This window comes from Chelonia mydas, chromosome 14 (assembly GCF_015237465.2).
Source record: "Chelonia mydas isolate rCheMyd1 chromosome 14, rCheMyd1.pri.v2, whole genome shotgun sequence".
Taxonomy (NCBI): domain Eukaryota; kingdom Metazoa; phylum Chordata; order Testudines; family Cheloniidae; genus Chelonia; species Chelonia mydas.
Window position 1 is genome coordinate 2,960,900 of NC_051254.2, and position 24,081 is coordinate 2,984,980.

Genomic DNA, 24,081 nt, shown 5'->3' on the forward strand with positions numbered 1-24,081 from the left:
GAGCAGCAGGAGGAGCTGGCTGTGCTGTTGGACCCACGCTGTGAACAGGGAGGGGTTGGATCTCCAGGGCACCCTGCCCCCGCTGAAAGGTCCTGACACACTTTCTGAAAGGTCAAAGCTCCTCTGAGGGGCCTCCGCTCCCTAGGAGGTGACATTTCTGCCCATGCACAGATGGACAATGGCTTGCTGAGCTCCTTGGGTACCAGCAGCTCTTAGGCTAGCGACTAATGGCATAGGGCCAGATTCTGCTCTGCTACGCTCAGTGTGAACCCGGTTCCTCTGTATTTACCCCCGGGGAAACGAGAGCAGATTTGGCCCCACAATGTTTGGTGTTTTGCACGCCGGCCTTTTCAGAGAAGAGGCGTTTATTTGATTCTCCTTCTATACGTGTGACAAAACCAAGTCCTTACATTACCAAAATGTCAACGTGGCCAATGGCCCTCGATCCAGCCCCGGCTGCACATAGCACCAGAGTTCGTGAGCTTCCCTGTTACTGCCAGAGCTGGGCCTGCCGCCTGAGGAGAGACCGGAGGCTGCCCTTGCCCAGTCTGCGTTAGAAAGGACATGACATGATGGCAAGGGGGAGATTATCTCACGCCAGGGGGAGGGAGGGTGACAGAAAGAGGAGGTTGTGTATTTCTGGGACAGTCCAGGACCGTGGGCTGCTGTATACCCTGAGTCTGATGTTTACAAATCCTAGTCAGCAACGTGTCCCAGAGCTGCTCTCGATGTTCTGCCAGCTGGGCTGAGCTGCAGCTCCACTCCTCTCCCTTCGCTCACCGGTTAGCCTGCAAGTGCTCCAGGGCAGAGACTGTCTTTCCTCAGGTGTGTGTACAGCACCTCCCACAACGAGGGCTGGGCACTAGTGAGATCTGGCTCCAGCTGGCATATTGCAAACTTCGCGGGAATCCGGGGGAGTTTTGGATGCTCCTGGAACGCAGGGCCAGGCCATTCAAGCACCTTGAGAAATGCCACAGGAGAGATGACTCATTGCAGCAACCTGCAACCCTTAGAATAGCGCTAATGACTAAGTCTTGCATTTAGCTGTGATGCTCAGAGGACCTTTCCCAGCCCTGAGGACGAGCTCTGTGTGTCTGGAAAGCTTGTCTCTCTCACCACCAGGAGCTGGTCCAAGAAAAGATATTCCCTCCCACACTGTGTCTCCCTGGCCATGGCAGCGATGGGCAGGCTGCCGCGTGAACCTGTCCTGCAGCCTGCAAGAGTCTCGCATGTTTTACACAAACTTTTAAAAGGCAAAATAAAGAAACATTTATTTTAAAAAGTAGGAGATAAGAGAGGAGCCAATGGATGTAGTTTCTGATAAGAAATTCCAGGCAGTTTCAGGAGGGGGCAGGCAGCTTTTCCAGTCCTGCCTGATGTACCAGATTCCTTTTGGTTGGATTTCAAGAGCTAACGAGAATAAATACACCCCAAAGGGATGCTGAGAGGCTGTAATTATTTTAATTAGAAAAGGTGGCCTCGGACAAGCTCAGGCTCTCAGTCTAGTTTATGAAAATGCAAAAAAACACCAGGAGGTCCAGCAGTCAATAAATGGGAACTGATTACAGATCCTCCTATTGACAACCGGCCTTGTCTTAAGCAGCTTGAGAGAGAGAGAGAGAGAGAGAGAGTGTGTGTGTGTTTGTGTGTCCGTGTCCGTCCCAGAGGAAGAGAGAGAGGGTGCAGCAGCTGAGGAAATAAAGGTAGATTTGGAATTTTAATTTGTAACATTGTTCCTCAGGAAAACAGCTCGCTCTGTCTTCTGCTGGGCAGAATCCAATTGCTGGAGTTTGGAATTCCTGTCTAGGCCAACCCTTCTGTCCAGCAATTGATTTCCTTCCCATGGCTGACATTTTTCACTCTAGGAATTCATCTTGTTGGCAGCTATATGTCCAATTGCTTTCGGCCTCCTCCCCCAACTCAAATATTATAGGTTTCTATACGGTGAGGCTCTCCTTGAGCAGCTTTGCTGAGGTCAGCAACAGGGCTCTGAGAAATGAACCAGGTGAAAAGCAAGAGATTTTCACAAAGGTCTGTGAGCCCCAGCTGAGGGACCCGGCTTCTCTCAGCCAAAGAAAAATGGTGAAATCCCACCCTCCCCTCAGGCCTCAGAGAATTTGCCCAGGTGGAAGGAGGCGGTTGGAGCTGTGCAAACAGCTCTGGGTAGGGAAAAGACAGTTTTCCACATACTAAGAAATTCCAGACAAGAACGAAAAAGGGTTTGACTTTTTCCCCAAGCCTGCAAGAATGTGACTTTGTGCACTGTCATTTTCCATGCAAGGGGGCCGGGGGAAGAGCCAGGTTGCTGTCCAGACCATCTGACCTACTCCTTGTGTGGAAGTGGAATCTTTCGTTGGCCAGACAGGTGGGAGGCCTGTACACAGCCCCACAGGCACAGCCAGGGAGTGTGAGTGTGTAGAAGGGGCAGCTATGGCCTAGAGGGCTGAGCATGGGTGCTGGGAGATCTGGGTTCTAATCCTGACTTGCCGTGTGACCTGTCACTCAAAGTCTCTATGCCTCAGGTCGGGGTAATAATTAGGAGTGTATTTCCCCCCTTGGTAAAGCACCTGGAGAGCTAGGAATTCCATCTCAAAGTAAAAGCCAAAACCGAGTGAAGCAAAAGATCTGGAAAATCAAGATTCTCTCTGGAGATTTAAGACCCCTTGTGCTGTTGGTAAAACCAAAAGTTTTCCCTGAAATCCCAAAGCCAGAATGATACCTCCTTCCACTCCAGACAGTGGACTAATGCCCCCCGCACCACCAAAGGAGGCTGCATTTCAGTGCGGACGTCCACATACAGTTTGCAAAACATTTGGGGCGGGGAGGGTCCTTTGGAAGATAAGGTGCTAAGTCCCTGTGGCCTGTTATTCCGGTGGCATTTCTTGTAGCGAGTTACTATAATGATTTGTATCGCAATAGCCCCCGCTGAGCTCAGGGCCCACATTGCACTGCACAGTGTGAGAGACAGCCCCTGCCTCAGAGAGCTTACAGGCAAAATGGTCAGAGGAAGAATTATTACCCCGTTTTACCCCAAAGCACAGGGACGGAGCACGACTGGCTCCAGGTCATGCAGCAGCTCAGGGGGACCCGACATCTCCGGAGGCCTACGCCAGAGCCACAGAACCCAAGGCCATTCTCCCTCTGGCCCCAAACCCTCCCATCTCCTTGGTGATGGCCAGAAGTGACCCACAGTAGCTGGAGACTTGAGTCACTCCCCCAGCTAGGGAATGCAGGGGCCCAGGCCTGGGCAGTCTGAGTGTGGCTATCGTTCCAGGCCTTTCTGTAAGTCTCTTCGGTCACTGCCCAGGACACGATGCGCCGAGGCCCTACGTCTGAGTGCGCCTGTGAAGGGCGACAGCTACAAGCACCCTGACAGAGGCACATGAATGTCTGAAGCCCGTCCCTGCGACGGAGCACTCGCTTGATTTCATAATTGTCACTAATCGCTGCAGAGCAATCTGGTGTCTAAATCTAAATATACTCGCTTGCCTGCTGGCTGCATTCAAAGCCGGGCCACCCCGCAGGCCTTCAGCCCTGCTATCCCTCTCCTGGCCCCAAGATATTCCCTCTAATACTCAGGGCTTTTCAGTCTCTCTCTCTCTGACTCTCTACTTACCCCAGTCCACCCAGTTGGGCCTGATTAGTAATGAGAAGAGAGCCTGCAACATTATTCATTTCAATCAGTCAAGTTTACTTCTGGGAAAGTTTAGCAATTAACTTTGCAAAGACACTTTCTCAACACACAACACTGGGAGCATGGGGGCCCCCGCTGAAAGAGCAGTGACCTCCGGGTGAGGGTGGGGTGAGCCGTGCAGAGCCAGCCAGCAGCCCTGACCCAGAGGCATTCCACAAACTGCAATGAGCTGGGGCTCTCCAGGGTGGAGAGGGGGATGTCCCATGTGACAAGAGCAGATGTGCTTCCCTCCAGCCCCTCCCTTTCCAAGTTCCCTTCCCCACTGCCCGATGTGGGGCCCAGCCCTCCGGAGACAGGGTCCCTGTCTGACGTGGACTCAGCCAGCTTTCCATGTGGCATTCAGAAGAGACACTCGGGGTTATTTCACTTCCCAGTAAAAGTCGCTAAGGCAGAAGGACACGAGGCCTGTTCTGCATGACAGGTCACCAGCGACCCCAATGGCCTTTCACATGAGAAGATAAAGTTGAACCCTGGGGTTTAAACTCCCTGCTTCAGCACCAGGCCAGGCAGACTGGGGAGTTTAACAATCATTGATTCAGAGGAACGATCCAGCCTTCGCAGCCCCCACCCCTTATCCCTGGTACATTTTCCGGGGCTGTTGGCCTCTGCTTGCAAAACAAGCCAAACAGCAGTCCTGGGGCCTGATTCGGCTCTCGCTTGCACTGGTGTAAATCAGGAGCGATTCCACTGAGGTCACGTCGTGGTAAAAATGGCCCAAATGAGAGCAGACTCAAGCCCTCTGTTTGACTCTTGATCATATCCCCAGCCCTGCGAGAGGAATGCAGGGTAAACCCACGCATGCAGCCCTGCAAGAGCCACAGAGATAGACCGGTACGGAGCGAGCCGAAGCAGAATCCACAAGGCCTCTCCCTGGCGCAGGGTCTGGGAATACCCCGGCCTCTGCCCCAGAAGGAGCTCAGGGCATGGTCTTTTTATGCCATGTTCCCCAAGGGATCCGACATGCAGAGCCACTGAAAGCCCTTTCCTCGGGGCAGGGGTGATTTCAATGGCAGGAAAGATGGGGACTGTTTCTGAGAATGTTTCTCTCTTTCTGCCCAGATGGCAGAAACTTTCTGCTCGCTGCCAGCACTTGCTGGGGGATTAAAATTCCCGCTCGGCCCAAGAGCGTGAAAGACACAAACCAAGCAAGAGACCCTGCGTCCTCCCAGCTCTGCACAAGGAGTTGCAACGAGTATCTGCCATTCAGGGCAAGGCGAAGCTGGGGGGACAGACAGCCCAAGCCTGTGTCAGCACAGGGGCACCATGTTCGAGGTTATGGGGGGCTTCTCTTCCTTTCTCCCCATGGGGGTTCGCCCTGCCATCAACCCACTTCAGAAAGTACTCCGTCCACATGGGAACTCCCCCAAACACAGGACCCTCAGTCAGCTGTTCCTTCCACAAGGGTTGGGGACTCAGTGGGTGAGCTCTGGAGGCCTTCACCCCCCTGACACACCTGGGGGCACAAACACCATGGGCTTGGAAGGCAACGGTCTGGAGATGGGGGGTAGGAGGGGTCCCCACCCTCCGCCCTGGCTGTGGGGAGAAGGAAGGATTTGTGGGTGGAGGGGGTGGGGAGCTTTTCCATCACCCAGACTCCATTCATTTTAACAATGGCAGCTCCCGCCCACCGCCAACTGGCACGCCCCAGCCCCTCACAGTCGCCGCTCTGCGGAGATGTTAATAGAAATCTCAGACCGAACAACATTGCCATGAAGAAACACCAAAAAATGTATAAAGTACCCAGGCTCGTGTCTGCTACGGCTCTGACTTTTCTCTGCCCCTTTCCTTCCACGCCCAGCCTCGGAGACAGATGCCTGGCAGAGCCCGCAAAGAAACTCAGTAAGTATTTAAAAACATAAATTAAAACAAATTGCATTTTTATATCGCAAATAAGGGCAGTTTTATCGTTTTTATTGCATAACAACCATTAATGAAGTGCAGTTTCAGGCGCCTTAATTGCTCGGAGACTAAAGTTCAATTCATATCTTTAGTGCACACGGGAAGATGCAATGTGTCATGTTAGCGTACCTGGCATATTAGAAATGTAAATAAATTTATGGTCACTATTAGGAAAATGGAAGAGAGGGACCTTATTTATCCAATCTATTTATATAAGAGAGAACTCTTGGAGGTTAAATAGCAGAGGAATAAAGAGGCCCTATAAGAAAAGCAAAGACATTAACAAAAGCTGCTATAATAACCCTACCGTTAAAGCTGGCCCCATGCTACCTATCTAGATTGCATGGCCTCCATCTTAATGAACTTATGCCCCTGCGAGACTGGGAAGTTTCATCCCCATGCACAGATGGGGAACTGCAGCACAGAGAGACCTGGCAAAGCTGGGAACCAATCCCAACTCCCCTGAACCTGCAGTCTAGTGCCTCCACTCAGGACAGAACTCACTACCTAGCAGTTCCTTTCGGACCCACATAAAGTGCAATTAACCCAGAAGGGAAAACATATGTGCAAAACTAAGAGGCTATTGGGGCCGCTCCACTGTTCCAAAAATAATTGTTAAATGCACCCCCACACACACACCACTATTCTCCTCTTTAGAGATCCTCCCTGCACAACCTCCCTGCCCCCCACTTCTGAAAATGTTGGCATTAGGGGCAGGGCAGGTCTCAGCAGTGGGAAACTCCTGTAATGTTTAACATTGGAACAAAGGGGACCTGGTTTTTTTTGTTCAGCTGTAAAGGCAGGCACAGCCCCCAGGACCGATAACTGTTCAACCCTGTTATCTGTGCTCCCTAAAGAATAACCCCAGTGCAGCTGGGAGCCGGGGCTTGACCTGGCCTGTTTAATTTTTAACATGACTCCAGTTGTTGGTTTGTTGGGGATTCTTAGCAAACACCAAACGAGCATGGAGACTTTCTGCTCCAGAAATTGAACTGTCCTGCCAGGCTGGCAGGTTGGGGGTGGCGCCTGTGTCCCGCAGACACTCCGCTCCCCAAGGAACAGGTGGCTCCCTGCAGCGTGGGCTGTGGGCCAGTCACGTGCCATAGACAGAGCGAGATGCCCTGCCCCATCGGGCCCCATAACAGTGAAAACTGCGGGGCTCATTCAGTGTGAGGAACGCCAAAGCTTTGCAGAGCCTGAGCCCCCACCCCAGCTTTGGGATGGAGGGAGAAGGTCGGCCTGGGCCATAAATCCAACTCCAAATGAAAGGGGCCAGAGGGAGCTGGCAGGAGCATTGGCATCCCCTGCAGGAAAAGGGCAAGCCCCCACTGTTAGTAGGAGAGGAGCTGAGATCTTTGAGCTCCTGCAGGGTGTGTGTGTGGGGTCACTAAGCCTTGCTCCCTGGTGTGTGTGGGGGGGGGGGGCGCCTGTATCTGGGTGTCTGTGAGTCTCTGCAGCCTCAGCCCCTTTTCCCCCCCGGTCATGTTTTCCAAATCACTGAGCTGCTAGGGGCAGCTCCCCTCCCCCCAGCCCCAGCCAGCGCCTGCAGGAGCCCAGCTCCCAGGGCCTGTCCTTTGCCAGAGCCGGTTTGGCTCTCTAAGGGTTCAGAATGAAAGGAAAAGGCCGAAGGGCTGGGAAGGGGCTGTAAAAGGGTTATTGGGCTGGGACCAGCTTCGGAGCCAGGTGCAAAGGCACCAGGCAGGCCAGTCGCAGGGCTGTGTTTGTGGAGAGGGTGCTGTGGCACTGCCTTGGGGCATCTCTTTGAGTCTGGCCCAACTCGGGTGCCTCTCGGCCCTGCTCCCTTGGGGGTGTCCTTGTGGCCGACCGGCCCCAGATTCGCTGCGGCGAGTGGAGTAAGTGGGGGGCAGTGTGGCTGTAAACTGTATTTTTTTGCATTTGCTGGGTGATCTGACCTCTCATCTTTCATATTAAATTCAGCCCCAGTGTCTCGTGTGGGTTAGCAATCTGCCAATCCCAGTCTGGTCACGGGGGGCATTGCCACCAGAAATCCTCCAGCTGTGCCCAGGGTGCAAACTCTTCAAGTATTCCTCCACAAAGTCCGGGGAGAAACAAGTCCCCTCTACCCTGCCCGCACCTGCCTGCAAACAAGGCCGCGGGGTGAAAAAGAACAGCCCAAACAACAACAACGTGGGCAGCTAGCGAGTGTGAAAACCAGAAGGGCCAACAGGACGGAGTGAGGGCTGCAGGATGCTCTTGTTTTATCCCTCCAGCGGGAGCTGGGGAAAGGTGACGCACAAAACGGAGAAATCAGGTGCGCAGCACGAGGGGAAACCCAGCCATGTCCAAGGCGAAACGCAGGCCAAGGCCAACTGCCAGCCACCCCAGCAGTGCCGATCCCCGTGCATGCTGCCATGCAGGCCAAGGCAGCTGAGGTCTGTTTCTGGGGGGCGGAGGGTGGTTTTGTGTTGTTGGATGTGACTTTTGCTTCGCCCCCCGTGCCCCTGGCGGAGGGCGGGTAGGAGGCTTCAGAGGGCTGGAGAGAAGCAGTGACCCCGGGCTGGCCCCAGAGCAGTTCACGGGAGCCCTGCACATTGCGGCCTCCCCCTCAGCAGAACTGGGGGCCCATTTCTGGTGTGGCATGAGGGGCTGCAGGGCGGGCGGCTGGGGCAGTCCTGCTGGAGCCCGGGGCTGGGCCAAGGTGGTTCTGATTAAATCACAATATCCAGGGATGATACAAATTAAGGTGAAACCAGAGGCCTGCTGGCTGCGGCCTTGTGCCCAGAGCCTCCTGTCTCTGTCCACTGGAGAGGCCCCAGCCCCCCCCGGCCGGCCACATTTGCATTCAACAAGCCAGCAAATCCTCCAGGCTGGGGGAGGGGCCGTTTCCCCTGATCTGGGCACAGGGAGACTTTAACGAGGCCTGACAGCGAAATGGGGCTGGGAGACAGGGGACAAGCTGCAGGGGGCTGGGGTGGGAGACACAACGTTACTTCGGGGGAGTCAGGGTAGCTCTGCGGGGACTGGGGGCGCTGCAGAGAGCGGGGGAAGGGCGGAGGGGCAGGAAAGGTCGCAGGCCCAGGCCAGCCGTAAAGGGAATGTCTGTCCAGGCGAACTCTGTGCCAAGGGGTGCATCCGCTCACGTTAACCTTCCCACGCAGCACGTTGCAACAATGAGAACAGGGACTTGCGAGTGGCCGCCAAGCAGCGGTGAAGGACGCGAGGAGCGGAGCAGGGGCTGGCCACTAGCACCGCGCGTGCAATGTGCAAACACACTCCGGCTGGGCACGCCCGCAGACACCCCGCTAACCCGCCCATGCACGCACTGCAAACCCGCACGGGGGCTGCGCCCACGCACACTCCCGCCGCAGGCTCGCTCCAAGACGGGGCGCTGCGAACCCCGCGCAGGGGCCCCGTTCGCGGATCAATTCAGGGCGAGAGAAGCGGAGCCGCGTGGACACAGAGCAGCGGAAGCCTCCCCCCGGACAGGCAGATCAAGAACAGAGCCCCCCCCCCCTTGTAAAAACTCCAGGAGACCCCTGGCCCTGGATGCGCGCTGGGGCCGGAACCAGCGGCCGGGCAGCTAGCTCGGGCTGGCCGCGTGACCCTGGCTCTCATTTTAATAGTTCAACATCTAATTAAGAAAAACTCTCGAACTGGTTCTGGGAGCCGCCCCCCCCCAGCGCGAGCTCAGGGGCCCCGGGGCAGTAGCGTGCAATTAACCAACGCCTGGGGGGGGTTTTGGAGGGGAGGGAATCCCCGCTTAACTGAGCGGCAGATCCCCCAAGTGTCGGGAGCACTGCGCCCTGAACTCCCCGAGACGAAACGCGGGGTTCCCCGGGCCGGGGGGGGCGCGCCCCTGCTCCCCTCCTGCCCAGCGCCTCAGGGGGAGCGGAAGAGGCAGAATGTCCCCCAGCCTTGAGGGAGGTTTTGCTGACCCCGAAATTCACTGACCCGCACAAACATCTCTGCTTTTCCTAGCCCACCTTTGCCGAGTGACTCTGCAGCCCTCGCTAAACAAAGAACCAGGGGGACAAAGTGCCCCGCATGGCGGGAGGGGGCTCCCACGCTCGGGAAAGACGAGAGGCAGGTTCTGCTAAAGGCAGGTCCTCGCAAATATGCAAAAAGAAAAGGAGGACTTGTGGCACCTTAGAGACTAACCAATTTATTTGAGCATGAGCCTTCGTGAGCTACAGCTCACTTCATCGGATGCAAATATGATTTCCCAGCAAACTTTTAGCGTAAGTAGCTGTGTGTGTGAGTGTGCATGAGTGTGAGAGTATGACTGTGCATGAGTGTGAGAGTATGACTGTGCAAGTGTGGGAGAGTGTGTGTGTGAGAGAGAGAGAGACAGAGAGAGTGTGAGTGTGTTGGCTACCCCGGCTGGCGATCCCAATCCGCTGCCTTTTTACTTTAAAAATTCTCTCTCTTCCTGTCACAATCGTTTCCCTTTAAAAGCACAAACATCCAATTTGGCTGCGTGTAATAAAAATCCGTCGGGGCTCCTTAAACGGCACCATTCGGCTGCAGTAAGTTGTGAAACCGAATCTATTCGATCCATGCAGGAGAACGCCTCCATTGTAAATCCAGGTTATAAAGAAAACTATCCCTGGAACAGTCCACCCCCCCTCCCCCCCCGGATTTGCTACTTGATGGCTTATCAAATTACTTCAAAATGCCGGGCTCCCCCCTTGTCCATTTCTCATCGGGACAGAAATTGCGTGTGGCAAGACGGCCCCTTTAACAGCACGAAAAGGTCCTACCCTGGCACCAGCCCGGCAGGGAAGCCGACGGCACGCAGCGCTCGGGCGGCCCCTTGCCGTCGGGGGTCGGGGCTTCATTCGGACTCTGTGGAGCCCCGGGTCACCGCGGCCTGCGCAGAGCCGGGGGTGCAAGGCGCTGCCGGCCGGGGGGCAGCTCAAGCCAAACCACACGGGGAGTCGGAACTCACACGCCCGGCGCCCGGGTTTGGGGCTGGGCTCCAAACAGAGCTCGGCAGATTGATTTGTATTTAATTGTTCGCCACAGCGACTCTTCCCCCGCGGAGGGCTGGCCGGGCGCGGGGGCAGGAAAGCTGCCTCGCCGCTTTTCGAAAGAGAGGAAAAGAGGGGTGCGAGCGGCGCTTTGCTTTGTGCCCTCGCGTAGGACTCGAAAGGGAAAAGGCCCCGCAGATTAGCTGGTTACACGTCACCTTTCAGAAGAAATTAAGCAACACACGAGACACACACCGAGTGTGTGCCGGTCGTGTGGGACCCCCTTGCCAGGGCTGGGTTCAGGGAATAAACCCTGTGGAACAGGGCAGAGCGGGGGGGGGGGGGGGGTCATAAAACAGACCCACCAAGTTGGGGCATTCAGGGAGTTGCGGGGAGGGTCCAGCTTTTGTCAGAGCCCGGGAGAAAGATTTCTTAATGGAAGGCTAATGTCCCCACTGCCGCATCCGCCGAAAGCTCGGCCCGATTTCCTCCTCTGAGCTTTGATTTCCAGCTCATTATCTTTTCCGCCCCTGCCCCGTGTCTCGAAAGGAGGGAGGAGAAGAGAGAAGGGAAGAAAAGCTGCAGCTCGGACTTACAAGGTTCTCAAAATACTCGGGAGCATCCGCACGGCGCGGAACGTCCACGCAGCGCCCCTGAGCCGCAGCCCCCAAAGCGCGGGCTGCAGCGGGGCACAGGTCAACAAGGGAGGGCGCTTAGTGGCGACAAAAAAGCCTGGAAATAAACCCCAGCTGCAAAACTGCAGCCGAAACCATCAACTTCCAGAAACTGTGGGGTTTCCTAAACGCTTTTTTTTTTTTTTTTTTTGGGGGGGGGGGACACAATATTTGGCATGAGGACAAGAACATAATTAAATGGCAGTAGAGAAGGGGAGAAAAGGGTGGATGTGGGACTCGCTTTCTAATTAAATTAAATGTTTGCAAGGCAAATAAATACAATTAGCTAAATATCACTATGGCATAAACAGTCATAATTAACCAGGCACCAAAGGCAAAAAAATAAAAATAAAATAAAATAAGTAGGTTGACGGGGTTTATTTTATTATTTGCAGTTTGTTTAATGGAGTTTATTGTTCGGGATGCAGTTTGTGTTTAGAGCAGGGGAGATTAAATACATTTGCTGGGAGAGAGAAATGAAACTAGAGGGTCGCTCTGAATTCAGAAAAACGCAGGGTAAATTCCGTCCGTTTTGGGAGCTGGAGAAGGTGACTGGGGGGAGGGCAGGAGAAGCAAGTTTTCCTGGGGGGGGGGGGGGGGGGGAGGGCGGAAAATATCCGAGTCGTAGAGGAACCCGTGACAAGAGATTTAAAATGGAATTAAGAGCCCGCTTTAAAAAAGGCCTGTTAAACCGGGGGAAAGGCTGACATCCATAAACAAACTGAAACGGGACTGATTGCAGGGCTGGGAATTCTCGAAACCATAAATCTACCGAGACTTTTCCAATGAAATCATATTTTTATGGATTGTTTAGTTTTATTTAGAGAGCAAAAAGCTTTGTACGTTTGACCAAAACTGGGATCGGGCTCGCCTCGCCTCCTGGGCGGCCCGAATTTTACACACACACACACAAATATTAATTACAATAAAGGGTATTTTTAATCCAATCTAGGGGGGAAAATAAAACCAAAAGCATCTTATAATTTAAAGCAAATAGCCTCGAAAGTTCACTTTACTTTAACCCCTTCAATATTATGGTGGTATCGTTTCCACACGGGTTTGCCATTGTGCCCTAATCCAGATTTTAAACCTCCCTACATGCATTTCCTAGCCGTCAGGGAACCCCGGTTCCTGCTCGCCCAGCGGCTTCGGTTCGTGATCCCTGGTTGTGCCATTGTTTGGGGAGAAGGAAACCGTTTATTCCTGAACACTTGGATCGAGACATTCAGGTGTAAGGCAGCGTCTGGCCTGAGCCAGCGAGAATCTTCGAGCTTTCAAGGTTTGCAACAATGCAGACCCCCGCCCCCGAATACGGCGCTCTCCTCCCGCGCGAGGCAAGGCCCTGCATGGCGGGGGGGGCGGGTCGTTAAGGGAAGATTTTGATTTTAGTGAGGTAACAAAAATCATCAAAAAAAAAAATCCGGATCCGTTAAATCCCCCTCCAAAGAGCTTCTTGGAAAGAAGCCGGGATATGTGGATTCATTTTGGGGGAAGCCTCCTAAAGCCGAACGGTTTTCCAGGAACCCAAAGAGCCTTCGCTCCAGAGTTAAAAAAAAAAAAAAAATCAAAACAAGCCTAAATTTCTCCTTCTTCTCTACAAAGAAAAGAGATTTTAGAACGCAATGTCTCGTTTTTAAGGAGACACACAAGGTAGCATTCAATCATTCCGTGGGCTTCTCCCCCCCCCCGACTAGAAGAGACCCATCACTTGCTCTCCCGGAATATTTAAAAACAATAAATTGATGCTTGGTCGCCAGGAGAATTAAAAAAAACAAACCCCCCAACCCCCCTCTTGGAAAGCAGTTCCCGGGGGGAAATAAGACCAGTTCCAAACGACCCTCAGGAGCCCAGAGGAACGGAGATTTCCGGACTCAAACCCCACCGCCTCGCTTTTTATTTTAAAGCGGTTGCAGGTTTACATTTCGAACGTAACATTCATGGTCCGTATTATTCCCCCGGTTACGGGGCCTTCCCCATCCCGCGTTGTTAATATTTTCTCCTTTTGATTCCGAAAGAAGCGCAGGAAGGGATTTGCCGGCGTTGTTTCCTCGCCCCTCGCGGTATTTTTGTTGGAGCTAAAAATAAATCAGCGGGCAAACGACTGAAGTCCCCTTGAGAGGATTTACTTCTAAGCTGGATTTTTTAAAAAATATTTTTAAGAGCTTTACTATTGTTTTCTGGGCAACTATTAGCTCAGAAATTGCATTCAGGTCTTTCCCTGTCTAGAGACAATAGGGCCATTTTAAAAAAAAAAAAAAATTAAAACCCGAAAGGCCCCAAACCTAGAACAAAGAAGCCTTTTAATATTCTTTACAGTGCACCGGGCGAGAGGGGAAAGTCGGACTTGCCATACAGATTTATGCGCTGCGCGGAAGGCAGAGAATCCCGCAATAACCCCGTAACCCACAAACCGCTCGTGTGCGCTGGAAGAACCGGTTTCGGTGCCGAGCTACGTCTCGTTACAACCCTTCGCTTGAATTCAGCTCCCTGGACCTGGAGGAAACCACCGCCTCTCCTCGGCACTTTCCCCCTGCCCTCAATTATCTTTTATAATGGTTTTAAATCACCAAAATCATCGCTTGATTGTTTTGCGGGAGGGGGAAGGGAAACAAAAGCACATACCTGGCAATCCAGAAATCCAGCCTCTGACCCCCCCACCCGACAGAAAAAAAAAATCGGGGGTGGGGGGAGAGAGAAAAGAAACCTATTAAAAATCAGGCAGAGGTTGCAGCCTAGCCCTCCTCTCCCGCCGGCTGGAAAGTAAACACAGGCAAGAACCAACCCCAGCAGCCACCGGCTCCGCGAGCCTGCAGCCTGGCTTGGGCCTCCTGCTGGGATTTTGCCCTTGGCCAACAAACCGTTTTTACCTTCCAGGGACAAGCAGCTGCCGCCCCAACCAAATCGCCCCCAAATCAGAAAGCGCCCCCCCCCTCCTGCCCCTCCCCGGGGCAGCCGGGCCACGCACCGCCGCTCTCCCGAGGTGGGTCCCCGGCTCGGGGCCCGCGGCGCCCAGGCCGGCCCCCGCCGCTTCGCACGTAGTTCCCGGCTCCACCCGGCCAAGTCCGGCTCGCCTCCTCCGCGGGCTGGGGCGCGGCCAGCCCCGGCAGCAGCTCCGCGAATCCAGCAGCCGAGAGCCCGGGCACCCCCCGCCCCGCGGCAAAGCTGGGGGGGGGACACGCTGTGTGCGCCCCCCCCCCCCGGGTCTTCCTCGGGAACTCCGGAGAGAGCCTGGCGGCAGCCCCCCCCCCGCAGCACGTGCGAGCTCCGCGCCGGCGAGCCCGGGCTCCCGCCGAGCTCTTTCGGGCGCGGCCCCTTGCCAAGCCGCGGCGATTCCCAGCGACTCCTCCGGCGGCCCCGGCCCGGCCCCCCGCCCCTGCGCCCGGCCACCGGCTCCGGGGCTCGCCCCGGGGAGCAGCAGGCGCGGGGCGGGGGGAGACTCCGCGGGGAAGAGCCGCCCCCTCCCGCCGCAGCCTGAGTCACCGGGATTCCCGGACCCGGCCCCTTTTAAGGCGGGGCGGAGGCAGGCGGGCAGCTCGGGCGCAGCAGCGGCCCCCGGGCGGCGGGAGCCGGGCCGGGGCTCGGCTCGCCGCCGGGCAGCGGGGTCCTAGAGGGCTGCAGGCGCCGGGCGCGCCCCGACTGGGCAGCGCGGCAGCCCGGAGCGTTCCCGGGGTCACCTTAAATCCGTGGCGCCGCCCCCCTCCGCGCACCCTGGCGTCTCCGCCAATCCGAAGAGGCGCCGCCGTTCTCTCAATGAGTCCCTCCGGGCCTGTGGGGAGCGCGTCCTCCAATCGGACCTGGGGGCGCAGCGGCCGGGGCTCCGGGGCCAATGGGCGGGCGGCTCTCAGCGGAGGCTGAGCGTGCGCGCGGCTGGGGATGCCCCCGGGCTCGGGCTCGCCATGTGCTCGCCCAGCCGGCTCTGCCCGCGTGTCCGGGCCTGGGACTCCGCTCCTCAGCCCGGGCCGAGCAAGCCCGGAGCCTGGGCTGCTCGCAGGGCCAGCGGCTGAGACGCTGTGGGGCCCAGGCGGGTTGCACGTGACGGGGACTCCGCTCTGCCCCCTTGACCCCAGTGCTACCTGCGGCCACCCCACCGCGCCCCCGGCACGCAGAGCAGACGGGGGCCCCGTGTTTGAAAGGACAGACAGCGCCCGCTCTCGTCGGGGTTTGTTCTTGTTCGCGTTGAGCTAATAGGAGCTGGCCTGCCAGTTTTCGTGGTTTTACAAACACCTTTTCTTGGTTTTTTAAATTGTTTTTCTCTACCTGGGTGTTGTGTGAAAGACCCACACAAACAAAGGAGGTTTACTAGGTCACGGGAGAAAAAGTGAAACTGACGAGTCCCGAAGTGCTGGCTAGGACCCAAAGTCAACAAACTGAGTCAATGGGGAAACCATTTTTTGTATTTGATTGTCATCCTAGATTGTACTTGTAACAGTGCAAGGTACAATGCAGAAGCATGTTTTTAAAGTTGACAGCCCGCTCCTTTAAATAAAAGATCATTGTAGGTATTACAGAGCCTGGGATGATTAAAACGGAGAGCATTTTATGACTGCACTTTCCTTTGCAGCCTTTATGCTGTTTGTCCAAGAAGAGTGAACTGGCAAAAAGCAAAGGACTACAGTAGCTTAGCCGCTTTTTCTACGCAATTTCATTTCCGGTTCCCATGCACTGGCACAATGCTGCAATGTCTCAGTTGCAAACACCCCATGGAGAAAGTTTACTTCCAAACCAATCAAACTGTTTTAATTGAAATTTATTTTAGATGTCATGAAACATTTCTATTAATATCCCATTTTGAAAAACCTGTGATCATTATTACTGTTAAGCAAATCTTCACTTTTGTGCCTAAACTACTTATCAAGTCCCTCTGAAGGGCAATATTGAAGCACTAAGTAGTTCATTGGTTATTGTCTTCTCCAGCACTGCTAGCCTTCCCTCTGATCTGCCTTGGTTTTTATGCATTTATGGATAAATGCATTTTATGGACTGATAGCCTCTTGAGACTGAAGTTTTCCATTAATTCACAGAACCGTTACAGTACAGGCAGCTGCTGCACCAGAGGGCCTTACCCTGACCTGCAGGAACCAGTTACGCAAGCCAGACAGGCATTCGGTTTGCCTGGCCTGCTCAGTCCTTGGTCTCTTTTTGTTGCAATTGCCTGGAACTTTGTCAGCTGGTATCAGTGGGGGGATGGGGTTTCCATGTGACATGGATTCCTGATCACTAGGAACTGGATTGAGACCCACTAAACTGCATACAGGCCACCGAGCAGCACAGATCATCCCACTATTGATTCAGCTAGCTTCTGCTCTGTTCTGGTTTCCCCGTGTCCGGCAGTTGTAGAAGTGGGATGCAGATGGTTTATAATAAAGTTGGACTTAAACCAAAAGTGAACACAGTTTTATAACTGCTATTGTTTATTCTCATTTTGAATTACGTGTCTCTACATCTACTAGGACAATGAGGGGCCCACCTGGCTGGGGTTTCATGGTAGTTCTGCACTACAGATACTCAAGGCAAGGAAAGCTGTGTGTCTGCCCAGGGGTGGATCATTTCTTTGCTGGCTACACTGCAACCAGTTGGGTGGTTCACTGCACCGGTGAAAAAAGTGTGAGCACAGCTTTGTGTTGGGCCCCAAATCCAACATGCTGTTTACACCCATGCACAGTGAATGCAAATCGGGTGCAAGTTGTTACCATCCTGGCTTAGCAGCATTCCACGCCTGCTTTGCATGGGGGTGAGCGATTACACAAGGTGCAGAGCAATGGAGAATAGGGGCCAGTGGGTGCAGGTCCAAGCACATAACTGAGTGGGGGTGTGGTTATGACATCTGTGAAAGGTGGTAAATCAAAAGATGGCTTTGGGGCATAGAGTGTGCCAGTCCAGACACTAATTTTGGCATTGGATTGTGTAATGCATTTGGGAGTTACACCGTGAAAGACCCAGAGCTCTGTAAATGGGAGTAGTAATGCATCTGTTTCCAGGGGCCTCTGCGAACAGCTGGGTGCCCATGAAATTGCTCTCCTCTAGCAGCAGTACATGGAAATCACAGCTCCTTCCCAGCCTCCCCTGAGAGGTGGCAGGGCAGCTCTATATAGGGAAAGTTTATTTTAGAAAGTGAAAGTAGGAGCTGATCTAATGCTCCCAGTTCAGCTTCTTAAGTGGAAAACTATCCCAGCCACTCTGGACCGGGGAAGGAGAGGGGACTGGAGGGGCGCAGGTCTGGCTGTCTAGCCAGTGGCATACTGTGGCCCTTTGGCCATTACTAACTCACGGTCAGGCCGCAGATTGTGAAGGAAGCAGTAGCTGTTAGCAGGCAGCCGAGTCTAGGGGATCTGGGAACCAAAGGGAGAAAGGATTGTAAAATATTCCACTACAAAGAGTCAAACTGGTGGAGGGGCAAAGACGAAGTATTTCTCCTGCCTTTCCTTGTTCTGTGCCCTTTGCTTTCTGCCGAGGACTACGTTCCCGAGTGGCAGGATACGAGACACAAACCCTGCCCCCACAACATTTTATTTTTAAAATTGAAAATGAAGCATCTTAACTAATACTGATAAGCCACTGCAGGGCTGGACCTTTGCCCTCTTGACCCACCATGCACCAGAGCAGCTTTAATCAGAGCGAAGGCAGAAATAAGGCATGAGTCAATGGGGAAATACTTCCTTCTGATCCAGTTCCTTCCCACCTTTGTTCCTTCCCACCTCCGGGTATTCGCTCATTGACGCCTGGCCCGTATTTCCCTTCACCACCGACCCAGGGGCCTCCCATCCTCAGAAGTAACGATATTGCAATAGGTCATCTCCTTCCAAATGCAGCACCAGGGACTCCTGTTGCTCAGGGCGACATCCCCCACCCCTTGGAAGGAAGGTTCCAATCTATTTGAAGCAGAATTTAATCTTGTTGGGGGTAGTTTACACTGCGTGGTAAATAAAGATGGTGGAGTGTGGCGCGCTTAGGGGGCTGCGCTCGGAGTTAAATGGAAGCAGGGGTGACGCTAAGCCTAAATCCGACTTGGAAAAAAGAGCCGCACATCATTAACATAGGGGTTATAACTGGCTTTAAACACATCAATGTTAATTTCTTCACACAAGTTGGAGAAAAGGCCCTGTATCCCTAACATTGTCTATTGACGGCTCATGTGATCCCAATCAGCAAATGTATTTCAGTCAGAAGGTTCCGTCTTAGAGGAGTTTCTATAGAGCAGAAGAATGCATATCATTAGGAGTGTAAATCCTTTGGCAAGCTGACGGGTACCATGAAAGGAGACATCAGCCGCGCGGCTCCCGGTCCGCTGAGGAAACACAGGCACAATTAGTTTCTGACAGAGGGACAGATGGAAACAGACGGATCTGTAGATGGGTGGAGATACCTGCACACACGGAAAAGGAGGGAGAGGGCAGAGACCTGCACAGCTGTTTCTGGCTGGAAAATGGTGACTCCTTGCCTGCTCTTGTTTTCCCCTTCCCCTCTCCAGTTTTATCTGGGGCTATTGTCCCTGGGAGATCGGTGAAGGGAATGCCAGAGCTGGACCTTTGCCCATAACCCGAGGTGGGCTGCAGTGACTGTCGGTGGCTGCAGCTGGGAGCATCTCTCTGGCACGAGGGAATAGAAAAGCCTGCTGCGTCCATCTTTCCAAACTGGCATGGGCAATGGCCCGAATTCTTGCTCTTTGGGAGTAAAGGGTGGATCGGGGGAGACAGAGCCATTCGTCTCTAGATTGCCAGTTCAACACCAGCTCAGATCAGTAATGGAGAAGAATTGTCACCGTCAGACAGCTGACTGGCAGCCCTGGTGTGAGATGAGCTGCTGGGTCCCTGTCCGGTGAATAGATCACAGTAACCCCTTTCTCAGCTGGCACCCATGATTGGTGGGCCCAGAAGCAAAGCCAGGGACCAACAAAGCTGTGGAGAGTGGACTAGGAGCAGGTGAGTTTGGCTTTCACTCTCTGCTGGGCCCATGGAAACCTGCCGCTAGTTTGGAAAGACAGGTGCACCGTCGACCTGGGCAGTTCTGAGCTGCCTCACTGCAGAGCCTTGTGTTCATTACCGGCTGCGAAGGGTGGATGGAACCGGGACCCGGGGCCACATAGCTTCTCGTTGTTCTGGCTGGGGCAGTGAGTGGCCCCCTCCTTTGGCAAAGCTGCCCTGGAGGGACGCTCTGCCCCCTCTTTTGGCAGTGCACTTTGATGTTGGAGCCACTGGTTGGCCTGGCTCTCGAGTCTGTCACAGCTGGCTGTGCCTCGTGGCTAGCAGGGAGGATTAGTCCCCGGCCTGGCTTCAGCATCCCTTTCCCACACGTGCAGTTGCTCTGCAGGCCTTTCCTTCCCCCCAGTCCGTTCAGGCCCGGTTCCCTTTGTTCTCTTGGCTTCCTGGGACTGATGCATCCTGCAGCAGCTTCCCTGATTCCTCAGGGGTCGCCCTCCTGTAACTCTTAGGGCAGCTCTCAGCCCAGCAACGTGGTGCCCAGTCCAGCCATGGGGACAAGCCCCTGCCACTCGGACCCAGGCCTTTCCACAGACATTGCCAAACCATGCCGTGGCTCCCAAGGGGCCCATCTCACCTCTGGCAGTGCAGAGCGCTCCAGGGTGCTGGAGTGGGGCTGGTGTGAATGGCACATGAATGGGAGCCCAGCCCCGGAGCCTCCCTTTTCCAACTCTCGTTAATCACCTGGGAAAAACAGAGAAATTTTCCCAACCCAGAGAAATTTTCCCAGATGAGCAGAGCCTTGGCATTATTAGCCCTGTCCGTCCCGCATTCCCCGGCACTGACGGATGGCAGGAGAGCCACAGGCCCAATTGGACGGAGCTGGCTGCAGGTGCATTCCATGCCCTGCACTGCCTGGCAAGCAACTGGGGCGGCAGCCAGGATAACGCCGTCTGTGCCGGGGGACCCTTAGCAGCCTGTTGCTGCTGCTCGCTCTCCAAGTGCGTGCCTCGTTCTCGGGATCGACAGCTGAAAACAAGGCCCGGGCTCCAGGTCTTTGCCGGCTGGGCTGTCCGTGGAGGGGGAGCCCCTGCCAAGAGTTCCATGCTCGGCAGAGGGCTCCACTTTGAGGTTCAGAAGGGTCGTTATTGTGGAACCATGTGCTGGGTCTTTAAGAGCCACCGGAGCCCTTGGATTCAGTAGGGACAAAAGACCAAGGTCTTTGCAAAGGCCGGTGTACTTCCGCCAGAGAACAAAAGGGGAAAATAGTCCCCCCCAGGGTTCTTCTCCAGCAGGAGGTCAGAGCTAACTGCTGCCAGAGGTGATACACCAGCAGAGAGTATGGAGGGGCCACAGGGAGAGCAATCTATCCTGGCAGGTCCCAGTGCTGGTGGGAGACGGGGGCACGTTGGCAAACGTCAGACTAAGAGAGTGACTGGACCAGCACCCCACTCAGCAAGGTGCCAAAGTCCCTTGGGTTTCAGAGAAGTGCCCAGGAGCCGTGGGCACTCAGCATTGTGCCAGGGCAAGCCCATGACGAGTGCACGAAGAGCTAACTGGCAGTCTCTCTTGGGGAGTAAATGGGGATGCACACTATTCAGAAGGCAGGGATGGGACTCAAGACACCTGGGTTCAATTCCTGGCTCTGCCACAGCTCCCGGGGTGACGATGGGCAAGTCACATAGCTTCCCTGGCCTAGTTCCCCCTCTGTAAAATGGGGATCCCACCCTCTCTGTGTTTGTCTTCTCTAATTAGACTGGAAGTTCTTTGGAATAGGGTCTCTCACACTGTGTCTGCAGCACCCGGCACAACAGGGCCCTGATCTCGGTCAGGGTCTGTGCAGCGCCCGGCATGACAGGGCCCTGATCTCGGTCGGGGTCTGTGCAGCGCCCGGCACAACGGGGCCCTGATCCAGGTCGGGGTCTGTAAATGCTGTTGTAGTACAAATAATAATGATAAGACAAAAACACGCTCTGGAAGGAGGGGAAAGATCCATCCTGGTTTTCCCTTATGAAGTCAGCTGTCACACAGTCATCTCTTTGTCCTCCCATTTCCTGCCCCTTTCCTTCCCCCTCCCCCACGAGCTGGGGCCCATCTCTTGTTGCCCTTGCAAACAATCGGGTGCTTTCAGCTACCAAACAGAAGGGGAGGAAAAAACCATCTCACACTGATCTCAGCTTCTCCAGGAAAGTCTCACTTCTTTCTGTGCCATTTTGACTCCTGTGCCCTGAGAAATGACCCCCATTGCTAGGCTACCAAGCAGCAGGCCTGGGAGGGCCGGCCTGCGGGGCTGAGCTGAATTGGCCTGTAATGAGACCCTCCTTGGGGCCAGCACTGAACCCTTGGATGGGAACAAGCCTTGATTTCTTTAGGCTACCGAGAGAACACGGCCAGGGAAAAACCCACATAAGCCAGAGGGCCTGGGTGCCAGGTTTGTATAATTTTTGGTGGCGCCCAGAACAGGTCCAAGCAGAGCTGTCCCATCCCTAGAACGGACTGGGGCAACCACCCGGGGCCCCACACTTTGGGGGGCCCCGCGCTTGGGGGATTGCGGGGTCCAGGGCAGCCGGGGGGCAAATGGGGGGCCTGAGGCCAGCAGCAGTGAGCGACCCGGCCCCAGCCCACTCCGCCCTGCCCTGCCGGTGTCGCTCGCGGGAGGCGGCGGAAGCTGGAAAGAGATGGGGCGGGGGCTTGGGGGAAGGGGTGGAATGGGGATGGGAGGGGGCTGAGCAGGGGCGGGAAGGGGCGGAGCGGGGCGGGCTGCTGCCGGTGTCAGGCCCCCCACTAACCCCACAGGCCGCCCTGGACCCTGCGTCCCCCTGAAGCGCGGGGGTGGGGCGCGGGGGGCCTGGGGCGGTTGTCCCGGTCCGTCCAATAGACAGGACGGCTCTGAAAATATGAGCCCAAACCTTGGTGGAGCTGGGCCCATGTTCCTGAATACTGGTGGAGCACGGGCCCCATGGGCCCCACGGGCCCCTGTGCTCACCGCCTGTGCCGGGGGCTCTTCCTCTCGCAGTGCTGGAGCTGCAGAGCCTTCCTCGTCTCCGGCCCACTTGCTATTGCTCTGCTGGAGCAGGCGCCCGTGCAGCAGCTGGGATCTGGCCTGGGGAGCGCCAGGCCAGGCCTGGATGCTCAGTGTCCTCCCTGCCCGGTGGGCGCAGCTCTCCTCCCAGCCCCCTTCGCTCACGCAGAGCAGCGGGTTCCCTCGGGCAGAGCCGCTCCATCCTGGCCCAGGGGTGGTCCTGGGAGCACCCCAATTTGCCAGATCAGCTCTGGGGAGCCCGTCTCAGCCTCTCGACTCCCCTCTGGTCTCGTTCCCGCAGCGCTGTCCACCTTCCACCTCCTCTTCCCATTGCTGTCAGCTGCTCCCTGGCCTTTGCGGTGCCCCTGGTGCTCTCTGCTGTGCACCCAGCAGGCTTCTTTCCACGCCTCGCGCTCCAGCTGCCAGCTTTGCTCCCGGCCCTCCTGGGGCTGAGCCAGACACATATGGTGTCCAGCCCGCTGCAGAGCTGGGGGGTCCCCCCTGGCCTCACCCTTCTAGTTTTATAGACAGTGAAATCGGGGGCCTCTCCCCTGTCTGTCCATCAGTCGGTCTGTCCCAGGATTTATGGGGTCCTCATTGCTGTGTGGCAAAGGGCTGGAGCCTGAAAACCTGTATTCACAGAATGGGACCAGCAGCGTCCCTCTCTGGCACCTTCCTCCACGACTCGTTCGGCCCGCGGTCTCTCTTCGCAGCCTGACCGTCCGTGCCAGTCATGCTGGTGGGGTTTGCTAGGAACCGGGGGGAGGCCAGCAGCTCACCAACACACGGGCCTGGCCGCTCCAGATCTCAGAGCTTTCCTCACCATGGCGTAAGCCTAGCAACAGCCCAGAGAGCAACCTCCCCCCGCCTCAGCACAGACGCTGCGGTGACGGGGCCGTCCAGGCACACAGTCAGAGACGGGGCCACGGCACAGAAGGGGCAGCAGCAGCAGTGAACAGAAAGGAAGGGGATGCCGAGGATGTGCCATGAAGCGGTTCCATGTCTGTCCAGGTTCGTCTCGGCAGCTTTGCCTCTGCTTGACGCTTTGCCTGTTTGCTGAATTCAGCGCCAGTCCCCTGGAAGCCTACAAGGTGCGTGTGTGTGTGTGTGTGTGTGTGTGTGGTGGGGTATGTGAGGATGGGACAAGTTCCTCACTTCTTGCTTTTCAGTGGCGCAGGCCTGGCTGTGGGGAGTGTTTTGGTCTGAGCCCAGAAAGGATTAATCCACCCCTGCCATCCCATGCGGCACTGGCCACGCTGCCTGTCCATCTGGACACCGTGGGGATGGCATCGCAGGCTCTGGGCTCTCCCACTCCGTACCCCACAGCTTCGCTGGCTCCCAGGGCCTGGGACAGTGATTTGGGGAATGAATGGGACCCGGGTTCAAACTGCCGAGTGTAAACAGGGCCGGCGGCAGGAACTGCAGAGTGACGGGGGCTCAACAGCTGGAAGCAGTTGGAGCATAAAGGGCTTTGGAGATAAGAGCCGCAGAGCAGATGTGGGCTCCTCCGTCCAGCACCCTCTCACTGGTTCCCATTAGTGGAGAGGCTGCAGGTAGGTTGGAGCCAGAGGCTGTCTGAGAAACAGGAAGGGGAGGAGCAGGGAGTTGGGGCCATGGGGCTCTCCGGTGCTATCCCCAGGGGCACCGACTCAGTCGCTCACCCCTTCCCAGCTACCGAGAGTTCTCTGGACTTGGCCGGGGGCAGGTAGCCTCCGGGCCTGCTGCACGTGGATCTGTGGCAGGGAGAGCCCAGGGAAATCCCGATAGTTCCTCTTCTGCCTCTTTCCTGAGCCTCCACAAGAGGCATGTCCGGTAGGAGATTGCAGCAGGGCTGGGCCCAGAGTTCCCAAGTCCTACCCCAGCACTGAGCCCCTGCTGCCTTGGGTACATCCCTTCTCCCCTCCCTGATTTACCTCCCCGGGGGTTGGGCCGGTTAATGGGTACA

General features: G+C 55.6%; 1 protein-coding gene across 1 annotated transcript; it reads right to left on the reverse strand.

Annotated features, from left to right (window-relative positions):
- Window positions 1-381: 381 nt before the first annotated feature.
- Window positions 382-16,402, reverse strand: LOC122462921 (translation initiation factor IF-2-like). Its single transcript, XM_043528484.1, has 3 exons — window positions 16,262-16,402; window positions 13,821-14,699; window positions 382-960 (listed from the first exon to the last, which is right to left on the reverse strand). Exons 1-3 carry the CDS (start codon window positions 16,400-16,402, stop codon window positions 784-786), a joined length of 1,197 nt encoding a protein of 398 aa, XP_043384419.1. The 3' UTR covers window positions 382-783.
- Window positions 16,403-24,081: the final 7,679 nt, after the last annotated feature.

Excerpts from the sequence above, each read along its gene's own strand:
- LOC122462921 (XM_043528484.1), bottom strand. The coding sequence starts at position 16,402 with ATGTCACATGGAAACCCCATCCCCCCACTGATACCAGCTGACAAAGTT. Across the intron at positions 14,700-16,261 it reads ACTGGTTCCTGCAGGTCAGG|GGGCCGGGTCCGGGAATCCC; the intron begins GTAAGGCCCTCT and ends CCGCCTTAAAAG. Across the intron at positions 961-13,820 it reads CTGGATTTCTGGATTGCCAG|GTGCTTGAATGGCCTGGCCC; the intron begins GTATGTGCTTTT and ends GCATTTCTCAAG.